The 19,859-nt window shown below is 39.3% G+C and overlaps 1 protein-coding gene across 8 annotated transcripts in view; it reads left to right on the top strand.

Annotated features, from left to right (window-relative positions):
• The window catches only part of enox2 (ecto-NOX disulfide-thiol exchanger 2), a 248,246-nt gene that overhangs the window by 190,292 nt on the left and 38,095 nt on the right, over positions 1-19,859 (top strand). For 6 of the 8 annotated variants that reach the window (XM_084134123.1, XM_084134130.1, XM_084134125.1 and 3 more), the window contains 5 exons: positions 1,053-1,208; positions 2,950-3,048; positions 14,543-14,749; positions 17,847-18,080; positions 19,473-19,685. In XM_084134123.1, the coding sequence (XP_083990249.1) occupies positions 1,053-1,208; positions 2,950-3,048; positions 14,543-14,749; positions 17,847-18,080; positions 19,473-19,685 (909 nt within the window). The remainder of the gene's footprint in view (positions 1-1,052; positions 1,209-2,949; positions 3,049-14,542; positions 14,750-17,846; positions 18,081-19,472; positions 19,686-19,859) is intronic. The other 2 variants (XM_084134128.1, XM_084134129.1) reach the window with 1 other exon arrangement.

Below are 19,859 nucleotides of genomic sequence, written 5' to 3'. Positions count from 1 at the left end.
TTATGTTAAGCCCGCCCCCGCCTACTCTATACACGACGTGATTGGCCTGACCCAATTTAGGTTTTTGCAGCTCGAAAGTCAATGGAGAGTTGCTAGACTACCCTAGCTGCAAAATACATTTTGCTGCCGCTAGGGTGCGTCTAGATTTCTAGGCTAACAATAACCATCATGCTGACACAGCGTACAAAAACATCTCTGCAATCCCAATTGTGAATAAATGTTTTTGAAAAATGTGAATGAATTATTTGAAAAGGTAACTCAGAAATGTTGTTGTAAATGTAAAAGTAATGCATTACTTTAAAAAAGTAATCTGATTACATAACTCATGTTTCTTGTAATGCATTACATGCTGTCTGATGTAATAGAGTTGACCTGAAGTGTCACATAAAAGCATTTTATAGATGAGATCAGTGACTTCTGGTCAAACTGAATCAGTTTTCGCTGTCCTATCACGTTTCATAACTTTTATTTTGTATAGAGACTTTCAATGTGAACCCTAAAAAGTTCTTCCATTATTTACTTACAGTATGATGCATTTATTTACAGTGCGATTTACATTTCATAGATCTTTACTCACAGAACTTTTAAGCTATTTTTTACCCCATGCCAGAAGCAGAGCTTGTTTATCTTGCATGGCTGCAAATAAGGGAAATATTTGAAGTATGTGAGTGGAGTGCTCTTTGTAAGGTTAGATAGACATATATACTCTCCACAGGTGCTTGAGAGACCGCAGAGATTGAGGGCTTCATCATTTCCATTTCAAAGAGCTCCACGCTGTCATGCAGCTGTAGTCTAAACCAATACCTGTAAATGAAAGCCAGTGTTCACTTTTTTTGACAGCTTGTGCATAATAACAAGCCAAGGCAAACAGCTGGGGGAATGAGTCAGTAAAAACCTATTCATTCGAAAAGCCTTTTAAATATGTATTGGAGTTAATTGTTTATTTATCTCTCATAGCTGTATTTGTGCCGCAACAGAATGCTATCCCTACGTAGAATAAAGTGGCTTTTATTCACCCGGTCCTTTGAGATGTCCTCTCTTCTGTTTTACAGATTTTGACCCCAGTCTTGGCATGATGACTGGCATTGCTCCAATGAACCCCATGATGCCCGGCCTTGGGATTGTGCCCCCGCCAGTTTCGCAAGACATGCCCATTGTGAAGGAAATCATCCACTGCAAGAGCTGCACACTTTTTCCACCCAACCCCAGTGAGCCGTCTCTTTTTCTCACTTTTTGTTCCACAACCTAGTGAGCTGACTATGAGGCAGCATTTTAAGGCACCCTAAAATACCTTGTTTTGACTGAATACAAAGGCAGGTTCGCATGTATCCTTCACCTAGAAGGAAATCTCAGTTATATTGATGATTATAAATAACTTAGAACTTCATACAATACTAAAAGGTATTGATTAATGAATGTATATTTTGAGTTGGTGTATTTTAATGCTTATTTGAGTATTCCAAGAAGTACACTTATTTAATGTGTTGACTAATATACTAAAACACATGTAAGGTACATGATTATAACTGTAGTGTGTAGTTCAATATTACATTAAAAGTTAGTATATTTTAAAAAGTACTAAATTGCAACTTCATCATTATGTTTATATATATATATATATATATATTTAAAAACAGGGCTTACAAGTGTTAGTAGAAATGAAATTCTACTACAGGGTTAATTCACCCAAAATGAAAAATGTGATTACCCTCATGTCGTTCCAAATCCATAAGATTTCCGTTCATCTTCTGAAAAATGATAACAAATGAAGATATTATTTTAATGAAATCTGAGATATTTCTGCCCCTCCATCGTCTATTCACCCAAAACTCTTATTACTTCAAAACGTTCATAAACAGATCAGGCAAGCATTGAGCTTCCATGTTTGTGCGCTTTATGTATGTTCGCTAATTAGTGTTTATAAAAAGCCTATGTGAATAAAAGTCTAAGTTAAATCTGTTAAACATAGCGATCATGTCTCTTCAGAAGACTTGGATTAAAGCGCTTGATTCATACGGATTTCTCTCACGATCTCTTTATGATCTTTATGAACAGATTTCATTAAAACTATCTTCAGTTGTGTTTTGAAGATGAGCAAATTGAAAAAAAAAATGCCTTAAGGGTTTGGAATGACATTAGAGTTAGTAATTGATGACAGAACAAACTCTTTCAAGTATATTTTTGTTTACCATAAATGTGTTTCAGTACATTTGGCAATATACTGTAATAACCATATTTCAAAGATAATAGAAGTAATTATACATATAAAAATATATAAAAAAACCCACAAAAGTTCAGGCTATTGCATTTAATATAAATATAGTAAAACTAATACATTTTCATTTAATTATAATCGACATTCAATTAAGTGTCTGAAAACATTACATTCAGTTTGCACAGTATATTATTTATGTAATAAGTGCTATTTTTAAAAGTACACTAAAGTGTACTTCTTTTTCACAAGAGTAGAGCATTTCAAATCTATCAGTTTGGAGATTTCATGATGGTTAGGATGCTGCCTTCATGCTGGAATACACTACACATAATTTTCTCCGATTTAAGCCCCGATTTGCAGTTTTACGAGTCGACAATAGTTGCTGAAAGTCTGCGGCAGTCTGTAGATTTTGGACAGTTGGAGTTGACCGTGTTTCATAGTGTTTGAAAGGCACAGACTCAGATTGTGTCTCCATCCAGTCTGAAGATATCAAAACGTTTAATATTTTGAGCCAGTTTTAGAACACACATCGTATATGTCACCACTGAAATCAAAGCTGTTCATCTACTGTCCAATCTACCAGTGTTGCAATAAAATGTAATTCAAATACAAAAAACAATACAAAAGTACATTAACAGAACACGTGTAACAAATTAGCCTCGATATTTAACTCATCAGCACGGATAAAACAACTGACAGTGCCACTCACCTCTAACTTCCTTTGTAATCTGTAGAGTCCATACTGACCGAATCTACCGACCCAAGACCACATCCAAATGCGCTTGATTCGTTTTTTCTTTTGAGACTCAGCACACAACAGTCGCTACAACAAGGTAATCTCCTGCACATCCATGTTTGTTTCATCTGTCATGCTCCTCCTATCAACAAGTTGTGTGCTTCTGTGAGAGAGTTTGTTGTGTTCGGAACGATTTAGAAGTCTGGTAGTGTATGATCCTCAGTCCTGTAGTGCGGGGGTCGCGACCAGGGCTTGACACTAACTTTTTTGCTCACCAGCCACTGTGGCTAGTGGTTTTCCAAACTTACTAGCCACTCAGCATTTTAACTGGCCACAATTTTGACATCGATGCCATGGAGGAAAAACTGCCATGTAAATATTTTTAATAGTATCTCATAATTTGGCAGCTGGTATAATAGGCTGCTGTCACTTTAAGACCTGACACACGGATCCATTATACTGGATAGCACAGCTGGTATCGTGTATCTGTTCTGTGGAAAATGTGTATTCGAAGCGTTTCAGATATTTCAGTATCAATATGTAAAAAAAAAAATTAAAAAAAATGTTTTTGACAAAACTAAATTGCACTTGGTTTATTATTTCAGATGCTTTAAAAAAAAAAAAAAAAAGACTACAATTGAAAAATGTGTAAGTATGTGAAATTCAACTGCTGCTGCCACTGCTGAATCCACCCAGTCCGGCGGGTTGGCGGGTGTTAATGTCAAGCCCTGGTCAGAGTGGGAAAAGGTGGGTCGGCCAAAGTCACTTGGCTGCAGCTAAATTTGCGTTTCAGTGAATGACACACACACACACACACACACAAAAAACAGTTTAGTCTAGGGTTGCACGATATACCAACGTCAAATAGAAATCATTATATTGCTTAGTGCGATTTTCGAATCACAAATGCTGTGATTTAATTATATAAATATATGTTCTAGCTGCGTGTTTTATAGCGAAGCGTGCACATGCAAATTTTAAAAACAATATTTTCTGCGTCTCAGAGCGGCTTGTTTCATTAGTAAGCTTCATTATTAACTCATTCGCATTACACCGGAGAATTCAAATGTCACTAAAGGCTGTTCATTCATCTCTGTCGTTTATTCAACTCGGCACTATTGTCTTTCAGAGACAAGGTCATAAGAGTGCGTTCTTTGCGTTCCCCCTCGTGCATTTGGCTAACTATCAACACAGAAGGAAAATATGTCTGTAAAAATCATTTTATATATACACACAGAACAAACATGAACACGTTTTTTGCGCTAAACACCGCAATGAGTTTAACACTTGCAGCACGGATCACAGACTGGAGCGAGCATGTTTTTTATCAGCTGGAATGGAAAAGTTTGTCAACCTCTGGTTTAGGGTTTAATGCCAGTTTTGTAACTGTAAACATTAACAAAGTCGGCACGTGTATGATACCTGGTGTTGTAAAATCTGTTCAGATTTTAAAAGTTGTAGTGTATTCCAGCCTTTAGAAAGCAACTGCCTATGTAGGGCGGAGGCAGCGAGGCAGCTCACTTGGTTTGGGAACACAGCTTATATCTCACTCCATTTAACATGTATGCAATGATAAGCAGTATTTATAACCCTCATGCATTTTAAATGATATTATTGACTTGAGCAATGAGATCTGAAATGCTGACTAGATGAAAAGACTGATATAGCCATGAGCAACTAAGCAGCCTGTATATGACTTAATATTATAATTCTATAAAGATCTCGATCTCCATAGCCTAGCAGGGCATGTCATCTTGATGAGATGCAGATACGATTTTAAAAGCCAGCTGCCACTCAAAGCATCAGACTGACGCTTGATAGAAGGGCTATGTTTTTATTTGAGAGAGGAGCTGTCATCTATTCTTTCATATTTACCCTGTTATCCCCCTCATCCCACCAGCTGAATAAGCTCATCTGAATTCGTCTCCTGTCATAGACAGAGAGGTCAGGCAGTAGAATGAAACAGGAGGGGGCTGTCCAGGGGGACTGGGGTGAAACTCTGACTGTAATTGGACAGTTGACCTCTAAGGAGACTGAGGTATTTCTGGCATGTAAAATATGCCACACAGCAAGAGGAGGGTCAGAGGAGACAATGATTACCTGAGAGAGTCAGTGTCCTTCAAACAGCTGATCACGTTCCGCATGCACATCTGTAATCACAGGCTTGGTGCTCTCGTAATGCTGTGGTTAGCCTCACCTGCAAAGTGTCCACACCCACCTGACTAAAAGAGAGTGACGGACTGACACACCTGCTCCACGCACTCTAATACTCAAACAAATGATGCGAGACGTTGATTGATGCCAAAGCAGAAAGTGCGAGAGGAGCATTTATAACCCAGCAGAACAACTGTGATCCTCACCTGACCACAAGTGAAGTTATTCTTTTCAGCGAAAACACAAATTACCAGTGAACATATCTTTAAGAAAGTTTGCAAAAGAACAAAGACTGAATGGCAGATAGAGGCTATTACAAAATCAAGTGAGCATTTTAAGGCACTAGCCTATGTGCTCAAGACACAATGATAGGTATCTTAATTATGCTGCTTCAAATTCTAAGGCATTGTGATAAGCTCAGATAATATTTATACTAATGTGCTGTGGCTTTTATGCATATTAGGCTCTGATGACAGGGGCTTTCATTCTATTGCCGTGGACCCCAAAATGTTATGATTTCCCCTAAAATCTATAAGCATCTTTTTTTCGCATAAAACACCCCATTTGCAATGTGAAAAATACAAATATTAATAATATGTCAGATTTGATCTGGAAAATAATTACTTTTAATTTTTTTCTACATACCCTACCATTCAAAAGTTTGGGAATGGTTAAATTCCATTATGTTTTTGATAAAAGTCTTTTACGATCAACAAGGTAGCATTTATTTGATTAAAATATAGTAAAATCAGTAATATTGTGAAATAATATATTACAATTCAAAATAACTGCTTTTTTAATATATTGTAAAAAGCTGCATTTTCAGCATCATTACTCCAGTCTTCAGTGTCACATGATCCTTCAGATCCTTCTGATGATGATCTGCTGCTCAAGTAACATTTCTTATTATTATCAGTTGTGCTGCTTAATATTTTTTTGTGAAAACACTAAAGCATTTTTTTTTCTTCAGGATTCTCTGGTGAATAGAAAGTTCAAAAGAGCAGCATTTATTTGAAATGTAATTGTTTTTTGTATTATAAATATCTTTTATTTCCTTCGGATGAGACGTTAAACCGAGGTCCTGACTCTCTGTGGTCATTAAAAATCCCAGGATGTCTTTCGAAAAAGAGTAGGGGTGTAACCCTGGCAAATTTGCCCCTTGGCCTCTGTCGATCATGGCCTCCTAATCATCCCCATATACTGATTGGCTTCATCACTCTGTCTCCTCTCCACCAGTAAGCTGGTGTGTGGTGGGCGTTCTGGCACAATATGGCTGCCGTCTCATCATCCAGGTGATGTTGCACATTACTGGTGGTTGAGGAGATTCCCCCTTCCATGTAAAGCGCTTTGAGTACCTTTTGATCAATTTAATGTGTCCTTTCTGAGTAAAACTATTAATTTATTTATAATAATAAAAAAAGTCTTACTGATTCCAGTACCATTACTGTTCAGGGGGCAAGATAAGCTTTTAATAAAACGTGGCTATCTATGCTGAACAAGGCAGAAAAAACTGTCTATAGGCAAGAATACAGAAATGGGGAAGTTTGATCTAGTTTTAACAAAAGCCCTGATGCTGTCAAAAGTCCGCAAGATTGTTTGATCGTCTGTAAAGGAATCGTTTTTTCTTTAGCACTGCAGCCTTGTCATCATTCACCCAGATCGATGCTTCAATTGACAACACAGGGCAGCTAGCTGTATATCGATCTTAGAGTCGCAACATAACAGCATGAAAAGCACGGTTCATATTCCCTGCCTGTCTTTATGTTGCAGATTAGAAATGAATAAAACCTGGTCACTCACTGCAGCCGTACCTTATGGGCTCTGTGATCAAACAGCGCATGGGTAATTATTCCAAGATCGTGGAGGAGAAAGACAGGAAGGGGGAGGCAGAACAAAGGTCCTCTTGTTTCTGTTGCTGGGGTGGGGTCGTCAGATTCTGGGATTGTAGTTTTTAATGACGAGCAGTAAAGAGAAACTTGAAAGAGACGGCCATCGTGGTGAACGCAGCGAACACTGTCTGATGAGATTTGGGCATATCCACAAACATGACAGTCTCCTCTTATCTCGGTCAGACTGAACAGGTTATCATGCGCATATCTTGCATTGCAACGAGTCTCCTTTTTTTCCGCACCAGACCGTGCAGAAGTGGATTTAATAGCCGGTGACAGCTGTGCTCTCCTGACTACGGCATACAGTAATGCGGAGCAATCATTCATGGTTATTCTCACCTCAGTTGCCAGAAAAAATTACCCAAGCCCTCTTCCCAAGGACCCGCGATGGCTCATGCCATTTAACATGACATTTTACAAACTCAAGCCTCTCTACATCATCACCTGCTCTCTTATTTGTTCCAGCGATCCTACCCTTTTGTCCTTGTACATCTCTTTTCCTGGTTCTCTCTAAGCCTAACCAGTTTTCATTGCCTCTACATCTTTGGCAAAGTCATTCACCCTTTTCTTTTTCTGTCAGCTCTCATCCCCTTCAAGGCAAAATATGATAGGAGATATCAGCATTTATACCATATGTCATTTATCAGTGCTTTTTAAAGGGCAGCGGCGTTCGCTTTGATTGCAGCTGTATTAAAAACACACTTATTGCTGTCAGCTTCACTCCTTGTTATTTATTAGATTTGACCGATGGGGATATTTGAAACCTCCTTGTTTTATTCAACTCGTGGCATCTCAGCAGAGCTGTGGAGAGCTAAGCCTAAATCTTGCCTTGCCTGACTTTATAATAAGGATATAAAAATCAGGCAGTTCCGCTTGCAACTATGCAGATTTTTGCATTGTGTTTCCAGTCATGGTCACACATCATGTTATGTGTAATATGCAGTGGCCCTAAACAGTATTTGGATACTTGAGTCACTCTTAAAAATGACTAAATCGCATTAGCTTACAAAATATCAAACAAATGATGCTGAAGCCTTTTTTTAACTTAACGTGTCTTTTAAATACCTCGTGCTTTGGTGATTTTTAGTGGAAGTTTATACAGGTCATATTAGAGTACTATACGTTTTGTTTGTGTTTTATTGTTATTTACACTACTGTTCAAAAGTCATTTACATTTACAGTAGATTAACCATTTCAACATAATGCTTTTCTTTGGGGATTTTTTAACTAGTTAAGCCTGGGTCATCTAGCCTGGGTGCCAGCCCGAACCCCGCCCACAACATTTTTTGGTCGGGAAGTTCGGTCTGGACTCGATCCGTTGAGGAGTAATTATGCTCGGCTCCCAGAAGGCCGAGCCAATCAAATTGCCAGGGCGGGTTTTAATCGATGATGGACAGATGAGCAACGGTAACGTAATCATCCACGTCATCAAAGAGCGCTTGGGTTGAATTCGTTTATAACAAGATGCATAGACAGTAAAAGAAAAGATGACTGCCTCTGGAGAATTTAGATTTCACGAGTTCACACTTATAAATAAGTCATATAGATTAAATGCATATTTGGGGTGCTGTCCGAGAAGAGGGCGGGCTCGGTATTCGGCCCGAACCCAAAGTAGCCTACTCCCCCCGTATTCCAGGCTGTGGAAGAACACACCGAGAGTGATTGGGGGGATGCTGAAAACTGTCAAGGAATGTTAGGTGAGTTGACAGAGTGAATAAATATATGCTTCCTCTCATGCTGATAAAGTAGACATGGTAATTGTTTGATGACAAGTTGATTGGATTGATTATTTGAACGTGCTCCTCCCGAACTTTGTTTATAAAACATCATGTGTAGATTCCGCCATCGCGTCTGTTATAGAAGATATCGACAGCGCATTAATTTTAAAAGAGGAACAGAGAACCGCGATCAAGGCATTTGTCGATCGGAAACATGAATGAAGAACATACGTCACTTACTCCGTTGCTCTGATTGGTTGTAGGTCTATCCAATTGAGTGCAGAGGCCTTTTCCTTCCTGGTTTGGTTGAAACACGCCCCATAATCACAGCTCAATGGAGCAGTATCAGACTCACATTCTGACTAGAATCTGAGTATGACGACGTCAGGCTATGGGTCATCCTAAACCCTGGGTAAACAGAATCCGGGGTTAGCTTCACACCAACTGATGGTTTTCTACCACCATTTTCCATTTCTCCCTTCAAACACTGAATAAATGTTTCTTGAGCTGTAAATCATCATATTAGAATGAATTCTGAAGGATCATGTGACATTGAAGACTGGAGTAATGATGCTGAAAATTCAGCTTTGCATCAAGAATAAGAATAAATGACATTTCAAAATATACGGAAATAGAAATAATTTAATAATATTTCACAATATTACTGTTTTTACTGTATTTTTTTTTTTTATCAAATAAATGCTGCCTTGGTGAATATAAGAGACTTCTTTGTAACATTTTTGTTCTATTTTTTTTGTTTCCTAATGCAGTGACATTCATAACAAAAAAAAGTGTCTTAAGTGTCTGAATACTTTTAAGGGACTGTAACTATAAAGCTGTCATGTAACCACATTTTAGTCTTTTGGCCAATGCTGATATCTATAGTTCAAGTTCCTAATATTACAATTCAATGATAGCAAATGATGCTATATTGCTAAATATTGTCCATTTAAACTGTTTGACTGATATATTAGTCTATCACTAGTTACTTTGGACCAAACCTCCATAGTAACATTTATCCTAAACAGTATATTTTATTTGCATTATTATTTGAGCAGGTAAACAAACTAAATATTTCTGTTATTGATGGTGGCTGATAAAGGTATAAGGCCTTGAAATTCCTCTGCTCTGGATCATTGTCCCGCAGCTCCAGCACAGCTTCACACCTTCCTAACCCATCAGTCTTATTCTGCAGCTCTACACAGCCCCAGCTTGACTTAACTCCATCTCTGCATCCCCACCGCCACCCCATTCTAGTCTACTGTGCTTAATAAATGGCCATCGATCGCCTTTCATTCACTGTCGTTTGAAAGGCCTGGCTTTCTGAAGGACACTGAGTTCTGAGAGAGAGAGAGACAGAGAGACAGAGAGAGAGAGCATGGGAAATATCATCTGTTTACTCTGCAGAGCCTGGAGACCCACAGACCGCATGAAAGGATAGCAGTGATTCAGTGCCCAGTTGTAGATGCACCTTCCACCATCAGGTCAGGCTGCATATGCTGCCTTTCACTGGCTTCTAAACCTTCAGTCTGTCCTGGCTCTGTGCCTGAGACTGACCTTTATATCAGGCAAAGCTCTCTTCTTCCAAGAGCCGAGAGGGCCGTGTCACTGTGTTTCTGCTTCTGGAAGCCTTAGTTTGCCAAGGGCACTGCCAGACTGGCCTGTTTCCCCACTCACACCACATATCCCTCCACCAAACCCGCCTGTGCCTGCAGAGGCCTTTAACCTCAGTGACACTGTTGCTTAAAATAAATATTGGCTAAAGTATGTCTCCAAGCCTAGAGATTGCTATAGTTGATAGTTGCTTTCATTCATTCGAATCAGTGTAATTTTAGCATTATTTAAATACTATTATAGTATTTGCTTTTTTTTACTTTTTTTTTTAGTTTATATTAAGTTTTAGAAATTTTGTTATACGCTGATGTCATTCTTTTATTAGTTTTATATACAGCTTTACAGCTTTATATTTATGATGTCCAAAATGCTATCAAATTATCAAAAAATCATATGATTTCTAAAAACCGGTTTAGGTTCGATATGATAGTTTGAACCTCGATGTGATGCCCAGAAATGCTTATATGTGGAAGGTGTTCTGGCACTGACGTCGTGTAGACGTGATCCACAATACAACCACCCCAGAATTACAGTTGCAAAACATTATGATAAAAAAAAGGAAAGAAAGAAATAAGTGTGTGGGGGGGAACATACTGATCATATATTGCTCTCCTGTGGATAAAAACCTGTTTAAGTTGCTTGTGTTCGCCACAGGCTTCCCACAGAGACATTGTCCTGCTTTCCTCTTTCAAGAGGGACAATGCGCAGCAGGTAGACGGCTGTCAAGCTGAGTAAAGACTGGCTTTTGAGAAGTCAGCTCATCTTATCTGCAGTCTCACTCCTGACACCCCACTCCAGCTAACAAAAGGCCCAGGATTTCTTCTTTCAACATCTCACACACACAGATCCAAGGCAGGCTTCCTGTGCAGTCGAGTCTTCTGGAGGTCTGAGAGTAAAACACGTCTGGGGTTTCACAGAGCAACGTGCTTGTTAGGATCAGTGTTATGAACTACTTTTTATCCGTGCAGCTGCGTGTGTTTTTTTAATAATGTACATCATGCACACATGTCTGTTATCAGTTAGGGTGGCATCACTGGCCATTTTCCAGGTTCTTCCACCTCACTCCATATACTCCATATATCCATATACGTTCTCACCCACGTTCCTATCAACTTCTGTCTGCGGTACAGTTGTCATCTCCACCGTCTATGTCTGTTTGAGCGCGTGTGTTTGTGCGAGACAGAGATACACCTGCGGCTGTCTTCATTTTAGCTGATTAGCGTTAAGCTTGTTGACGACTGTCTCTCGCTTGAACGCTCGCAGTGCTGGAGGTACACGGTGCCCTCCTGAATTCATGTCCCAGACCCTCCTGTGTCATCTTAGCTCACTCTTCAAAGAAGCGCCTTTGACGGCACAGGATATTTAGCCAGGGAGCAGTGGGAAGAGCATTGGTTTGTGAAATAATAGGCTTTGATTTCAGTGCTGTGCGGTTTCCACTTTGAGACGTTATAACTACTGGAGAAAGAAAGCTATCTCAGACATCTCAGATCTGATGCAGCGTTCTGTGTAATTTCATATCACTGTATTGGGTGACAATGGAAACAAATCAGCCATCGGCTGCATGGTGAAACTCAAATTATATACTTTGCTTTCTCCCCACAGTGTGAATATGAAAACAAAAAGTGGGTGTATTTGATTTAGAAAAGTTCAGAGGGATCAAGCTCTTTTTTGTTTAGCTCCTCTGTTCTTTCTAAAGCAAACATCTACTCTTTGTTTTTATTACTTGCTGAAAGTTTCAATTTTCAAGAGACTGCTTATGTCAAACCAAAATGTTTTGTGTGCATTTGACAAAAGGGAAACATTTGATCTCCTGGGCCAGCAATCAATATTAAATATAACTCTGTGTAAGAAGTGACAGCAAAAGAAAACAAAACTACTTGCCCCTTTGAGATCCTCAGTGATTGCTCTTAAACTAGCAGCTTTAAGTCTCTCGTTCTATAGTTATAATGTGAAAAACATGAAGTTTATATAACAAAGTTCGGGAGGAGCATGATCAGGTAATCCAACTAATCAGCACGATAAGAGACCATATACAGTAGGCAGTACAGCCGTCCCTCACCTCTGTCCCGTGACAGTTTTGCAACATCCCACCAACACCCCAACATCTCACTCTTGGCTGGTTCCTATCCCAGTCAAGGATGGGGGTATACTCTGGGTTCAGGCCATATTCCGAGCTCCGAGCCCTTCCCTCAGAAAGCACCCCAAATATGCATACAGTGCCACATCTGATTATATCTACGTGCAAACTTGTGAAAATCTATTTAGGAAACTGAGGGGAAAATTCACTAAACATTTGCACAGTTGCTTGAGGTGTTTCATCAGAAAACCTTACATCTTAAGGTGCTGTCACATTAGTGAAACTTAGATGAAATTTTGCAGGTAAAGTGTTTCAGTAGGTACATTGTCCAAAATAGTTTTTGAATTGTAAGTAGTGTTTGAATTTCTCCTGGATTCCTGTTTGGTTGAGTAAATTTTTCCTGCAGAATTGGTAAATTAATGCATATACCACTCACAGTACAGCATAACCAGGTGCTGTAGAAACCACTGTATGTGGTATAGTGCTGTGCCGTGCATATTCAAATTTTTTGTTTCTGGACAGATCCTTTCTATGCAAATGAGACTTTATAGAATGAATCAGATTCACAAACATTGGCAGACACAATTAACATTATGCTTTTAAAGCAGAAACATTTCGCTATTAAAACAAACTAGATTAAAAAAATATATATATATTTATGTATATTGTCTAGTGAATTTGGCTACCGTAAATAATTATTTCGGCTTTGTAAAGAGTAGATTCATGTCCCCCTCAGAGCGTATCGGATCATGGGATTCTGCAACGTCCTTCAGATCCAGCCGAGGCGTGAATTGCGATCAGTACTAATTCTATTGCCAAATTTGTACCAGTACCTGATTTGCATAATTCCTTCAATGAATCAGGTGCTAAAACGAGGCTGGCAAATAAACAAAGCTGTCAGTGGATGTGTTTTTTTCTTCTTCAGTAAATTCCCCATGAGTGTTATTTTAAACTTTGAGACTTCAGGAATGATCAGACAGACAAATTATTTTATGCTTTGTAAGCACGTTTTTAGAAATTATTTCTTCACACACACAAAGTACCATAGCACATCATCCAAAGCCCATGAATGAATTGTGAATCATCTTGGTAGTAAACTGACCAAGATGATTCACAATTCATTCATGGGTGCTCAATGCAATTCACAAATGCTTTTCCTATAGTGTTGTGTCAAAGCTGTGCACATATGCTGTGTCCTCTAGCATCATGAACAAGACAAGAGAATATTATATTCTTTTCCACTGACAGGAGCTGACATAAACATAATGCTCATCATGAGCCGCCACAATAAACAGGAGTTAGTGTAATGTTGGTGATGATGGATGGCGAGTGTTGAGGGGCAGCTGTGGGGTCTAAAGAGACTCGCTTATTTATAGTGACTGGCTCACAGCCAAACATGCCTGAACTGCTCTGCGTCCGAGTCCGTTTGGACCCCCAACCAGGCATGCGGTCCCAGCAGGTGCTTCCTTCAAATGCATTCCCATAGCTTATTAAGACAGTCTCTTCAGTCCTGATGGAAATCACGGATTATCACAAGTCCGTCTTCACAACACAGTAATCAGCTAACACCAGAACAGGCCAGTTTTGGATGCCAGGCTTTGCACTTGTAATCCAGTCATGTAACAAGTGCTGGGTTTCATTGATTATTCCTTCTCATCCTGGTTTTCTCATTCCATCTTATTCATGGTTGATTTGGTTTATCAAGAAGAGATTAGCTTCGTGAACCTGGAGGTTCTAGCACCGTGTACTGCAAATCAAACCGATCAAGGCAAAGATCCATGGTCTGTACTGCAACATGCTGAGTTTGAGTCCTCTCTATATTATGACTATCAAATAAGTCAACACTATAATCGATTATACTTTGGCATATGTGTCATTGTGTTTTGGTGCATTACCATTTTTAATGATCTTCCAGATGAACCCCAGTCTTTTAGGTTTGAATTAGATGATTAATCATTTTAATGTCAAGGTCGTGAAAAAAAAGTCAGCGATTGATTTTGCATGATTGTGGCATACAATGTGGCATACAAGTCGATAATGAGCTACAGACTTAATACAGTGAAAAATAGAGATCAATAACTAAATCAAACAAAATGTCAGAAATTCTGGTAGTTTAATCTTCTTTGCTTTTCTTCAAAGACCTGCCTCCCCCTGCCACCAGAGAGAGACCGCCCGGCTGTAAGACAGTGTTTGTCGGCGGTTTGCCAGAGAACGCAACAGAGCAGCTCATTGTGGAGGTGTTTGAACAGTGCGGAGGTATCATCGCCATCCGCAAGAGCAAGAAGAACTTCTGTCATATCCGTTTCGCCGAGGAGCACACAGTGGACAAGGCCCTCTTCCTGTCAGGTACATATTTAGATTAGATAGATAGACAGACAGACAGATAGACGGAGGATGGATGGATGGATGCATGTACAGTTGGATGAAAGAATGAATGGCCCCTAACTATAGCTGCCCCCTAATAGTCGACTAAACGTTAGTCTAACTTAAAAAATTAAGTTACGTGGTTGGCTTAAAATTTCAAGAGTTCATTGAAATCAAAACTTTTAGCTAATACAATGAAGGAGATTGGTTTAATCACTTTAATCCCTTGCATTATTTTCCCTGATAACAGCAGAAGCAACTTAAAATGCTCCTTAATATTTGGTCATACAGATATACCTCATTCAAAACTAATTTTAATTGTGTAAACTCACAATATGAACAAAAGGTTGCGCCTTTGTAAAATAAAGAAAACAAACAGGATGCACTTTCTATCATCTTGTTCTCTGTGAACTAGAGTGTGTCACAAAAATGAACCGAAACTCAGCTTAGGCTGCTTGCCCCACAGACATGAGCTATATCTAATGCTTTAAATGTCTACTTTTAAACGAACCAATTAAAATACTCAAAACGAAAATACTGTCTGATTATGTAATCCGTATGATAGTTGCATTTCAGCAGAGATGGTAAGTCAGCATCTTCAACTTCATCTTTGCAGCAGACACTGACTCAAAAAACACTGGATTATTAATAAACAGTTAAAAATGTATCCTTGCTATAATTTTTTTTCCCGACACATTCATAATCATTACTTTTAGAAAAACGGGTGCAGCCCTACCCCTAGGAATGTCACAACGTTTCAAACAAGAATACAAAAACAGCATGCCAAATCATGCCTAGAAATGTATGTGCCACACGTGCGATTTACAATAATTTCACTTAACCTTTTCTCTCATGTAAATGAGGGTCATGTGTCCACAAGTTCCCTCTTGACTTGAAGGATCGATGCAGAATTAATTAGGGGGTGGGGCTTCCCCAGATGACTCAGAGAACTCAAGATCTGTAAACACTGGCCGTCGAGAGTCCCTCACAATGAGAGGTCAACGAGAAGACAAGCGCCGACATCTAGTAATACATTTCTGCCTTTGAACGCTGCATATCAATCATGGGCCAGGCCCGGAAACCTCGACTCCGGTCACATGACCTGCCGGGGTCTGCTTCACTTATCTCTAGTCTCCAGTCACATCTTAAATCAGTCTTTTTATGCAAATATTAGGATGTCCATCTCAGCCCCAGAAAGCAAGTTTAAAGTGCCGGCCACTCCAATAATACCCTTTCCATTATTTATTCTTCTCTGAGTGTTGCTCTCTCAGTGGAGAGGGACGAGATTGGAGCGGCGCCCCATTTATTATGTGACATAGCTCTGCAGGCCTTTCCATAAATAATGGTGCTCATTTCTAACGTGAACACATTGCGTAAAATATTTAACAGCGTCTTGGGGCTGTAAAAAAGTGATGGAGAGTCTGAAGTAAACTGTGAAGCTCTTTCTCTCATTTCTGTTGACACGGCCATCTCTGAATATACATTCTCCTTAAAAACACTTTTCAACCCTCTCTGTACTCAGAGCATCATATGATTCATAATTCACTGGAGCCTCTTTCATACCACTTGGCTATTTGTCAAGATGCTTTTCCAAGCAATCTTCTGGTTTATGCTGAAATGTATAAACCTTAATATAAAATCACTTTCTTTTTTCATCCCCATCACAAACCAGATTATTCTCATACATCATGGCTTGTCTGTGCTGGTAGGGTTTTTGTTTCGACTGCCCCATCTGAGTGCACCATTTGGGACTTTTTCACGCAAAATAAACAAATAGGAAGGGTTTGGCCGCAAATCTTTCAGCAAACACATGTTCGAAGAGATGATTAAAAGGAGTGCGTGGCTGTCATCTTGTCACAGGTCACTTCATGAATCAGTGTTGGTAATGTTGTTTTTCTCATAACATACTTGGGGTTTGTTAAGGGTGAATGTTTTTCTGCTGTTCTCGTTTTCCTGCATTTTTCTTTTATACCATTTAACTTCTTGCCCTGCACTCTCCTTTTCTTCTTTCTTCTTTCTTCTTTCTTTTTTCCCCTTCCTATTTCTTTGCTTGTCCTGTCGTTTACTCCCATTCCCCTTCTTTTCCCCTTCCTTTTTCCTTTCTTTTCCTTTGCTTCCCATTCCTCTTTCACTTTTCTTTTCTTGCCTCTTTTATTTTCATTGCTGTTTTTGTCTTTTTCTTTCTTTACTTCATTTCCTTTTTATTTCCTCTTCCCCTTTCTTTTTCCTGTTTTCTTTTATCTTATTTTGTGGTTTTTTCTCTTGTTTTCTTGTCCATTCCTTTACCCCCTTCCCCTTATTCCTCTCTCCCTTTCCTTTTTTCCCTTTTTTTGCTCCATTTCCCCTTCCCCTTCCTCTTTCCTTTCCTCTTTCTTTACTATTCTATTTCTTGCCTGTTTTATTGTGCTTTCCTTTATTCCTCTTCCCCTTCTTTTCCCTCTTTTCCTTTATTTTCATTTGCTCCATTTCCCGTTCCTTTTCTCTTACATTCCTTTCCGTTTTCTTTTTCCTTTCCTATCTTTTTATTGCTCTATCCTTTGCTCCCCTTCCTTTTCATCTCTCCTTCCTTCTCTTCTCCTTTCCTTTCTTTTTCATTGATCCTTTTCCTGTTACTTTTCCTCTTTTTCTCCTTTCATTTATTTTCTTTTCCTGCCTTTACATGTTCATTCCTTTACTCCCTTTTCCTTTCTTTTCTTTTCCTTTCCCTTTCCTTTGCTCAATTTCCCCTTTTCTGGTCCTCTTGTCTTTTCTTGTCCATTCCTTTACTCCCTTTCCTTTTTCTTCATCTTCCTTTTTTTCTGTAATTTCCTCTCCTTTACCTTCCTCTTTCCCTTTCTCTATCTTTCCCTTTCCTTTACCACCTTGTCCATTTCTTTTGCTTTTACTTTTCTTTTCATTTTTTTCTCTTTCCTCTTTTTCTTTCCTCGCTTTCCCCTTCCTTTATCTTTTCAATTGATTCCCTCTTTCAAATATTTTCCTTTGCTTTTGCTTTTGCTTTACTTCCTTCCCCCTTCCATTTCCACTTTCTTTCCCTTCCCTTTTTCCTTGCCATTGCCCATTTCCATCTCCTCTCCTCTAGGTTATAGGATCAGGCTGGGATCAAGTACAGATAAGAAGGACACAGGCCGGCTGCATGTAGATTTCGCTCAGGCTAGAGATGACCTGTACGAGTGGGAGTGCAGACAGCGCATGCTGGCCCGGGAAGAGAGGCACCGCCGCAGAATAGAAGAGGACCGTCTACGGCCCCCTTCACCGCCCCCCATCGTTCATTACTCTGAGCACGAATGTGGCCAGCTAGGTGAAAAGCTCAAAGGTGGGACACATAACATGTTATACTTCCGTAATAGTGATTTGTTGATTTGGTGGTCTGTCACACTTCTGTCGTTTCCTGAAGCTTGTGAAGAGGCTGCTACAGTCCTTGTGCCCGTTGGCTGGATGCATCGAAAAGCTGTTTGTCTCTTCGAGTTTGTTCCTTGCATTTTAAAAGAAATCGTCTGTTTAGTGACTGCATCTTGATTCTCTGTCAAGGAGAGAAAGTGCATTAAAGAGAAGTTTTTGAGATGGAAATCAGTTTAATTTAGCCATGTTTCCTTCAGATTCCCTTACTTTTCCATGTAATATTTTACATGCTGTGTGTATGCTGTTAAGCTCACTTTGCAGTGGTTACAAATAACAGATGAAAGGAAGAGAAGACAGGATGAAATTACATGATGTGTTTAGTGGACCTTTTGTTCTGCTGGCTGTAGAAAATCTCACCAGATTTTCATTTCTCATATCTGCTGGATTTGGCTGTATATAAAAAATTGAACAGTTATTTTTGACAGTTATTATTTTGAATCTGTTATTGTTGACTCAATGAGTCTAAATCAAGTAAATGAGCAGGTAAATGGAGAGCGATTTAATATTCATGACAAATTGATGCTGTCTTAACAGGATTGTTGATGGATTAATAGTTTAAATTATTTTGTAGCATTTTTTGATCATCTGTAGTTAGGACTTCCACAAATAAATCAAAGCATCCTAGAGTTCTCAGTTGTACATGTGTTTGTGAGCAGGATTACAGCAACAAGAACAAAATAATTATCTTTTCTTTTCTTTTTTTTTTCTTTATTTACTTTTTTACAACAGCAGTCATCTTCGCTGTACAAACTGCAATATCTTTGCAACACTGCTTCATCTGTTGCACAGTTAACGCCAGACATTTGCGGATTTTAAATAAACACAATGACATTAAAGAATAATAGATTGCTGGAAGAGCCTCCCTGTAGCATTCATTACAATGATTCTCAGTTTCCTCTGTTTCTCATCTCATTCCCAGCCGAAAGTTGCAAGCCAAAGCTTTGTAGTTCATCTTGACTGTTTTCCGCTCCCGTCTGCACATAAACACCTGAGGACTTCATGAACAACATTGCCTTATTTGTACAGAAAGCACAACATATCAAATATCAATAATGTGTTATGATTGACAAGGACCTTCCAGACTTGTCGCATGCTGTAGATGTCTTTCCCTGTTCTGTTGTCCTCTCCTAAATGTCCTCTACTCTGCTAGTGTGCATCTGCTGTCTTTTTTGGCCCAATAAGCATGTCCTTCTAATAAGTTTTGACACTAGAAGGTCCCAGATGAGAAGTGTTCCTCTCTAACATTGTACTCAACTCTCTTCCCACCATCTGTTTCTCCCCCACCGTTTATCCTTTCTCCACTCAGACGACGGCAATTTTGCAGAGGCTGTGCGTGTCCTGCTGACCTGGGTGGAACGAGGGGAGGTAAACCGCAGAAACGCCAACAACTTCTACTCAATGATCCAGTCCTCCAACAGCCACATCCGTAGGCTGATGAACGAGAAGGCCGCTCATGAGAAGGAGATGGAGGAGGCCAAAGAGAAGTTCAAGAACGCCCTTTCTGGGATTTTAGTTCAATGTGAGTGTTCCTTTACAGATGTTGCTTCTGTCTCAAAACCTAACAAGCTGCTTATTTAGACAGCGTTTCTGGGCATTTTTCCATCATTATCAGTGAAGGAACAGGATTTTACAAAGTCAGTACGTTTACATGGGCAAAAATATTCCGATATTAAGCCGATTAAGACTATACTGT

This window comes from Abramis brama, assembly GCF_963993115.1.
Source record: "Abramis brama genome assembly, chromosome: 13".
Taxonomy (NCBI): domain Eukaryota; kingdom Metazoa; phylum Chordata; class Actinopteri; order Cypriniformes; family Leuciscidae; genus Abramis; species Abramis brama.
The sequence above is the reverse complement of the archived record's forward strand: the minus strand, read 5'-3'. Positions and strand labels throughout refer to the sequence as shown.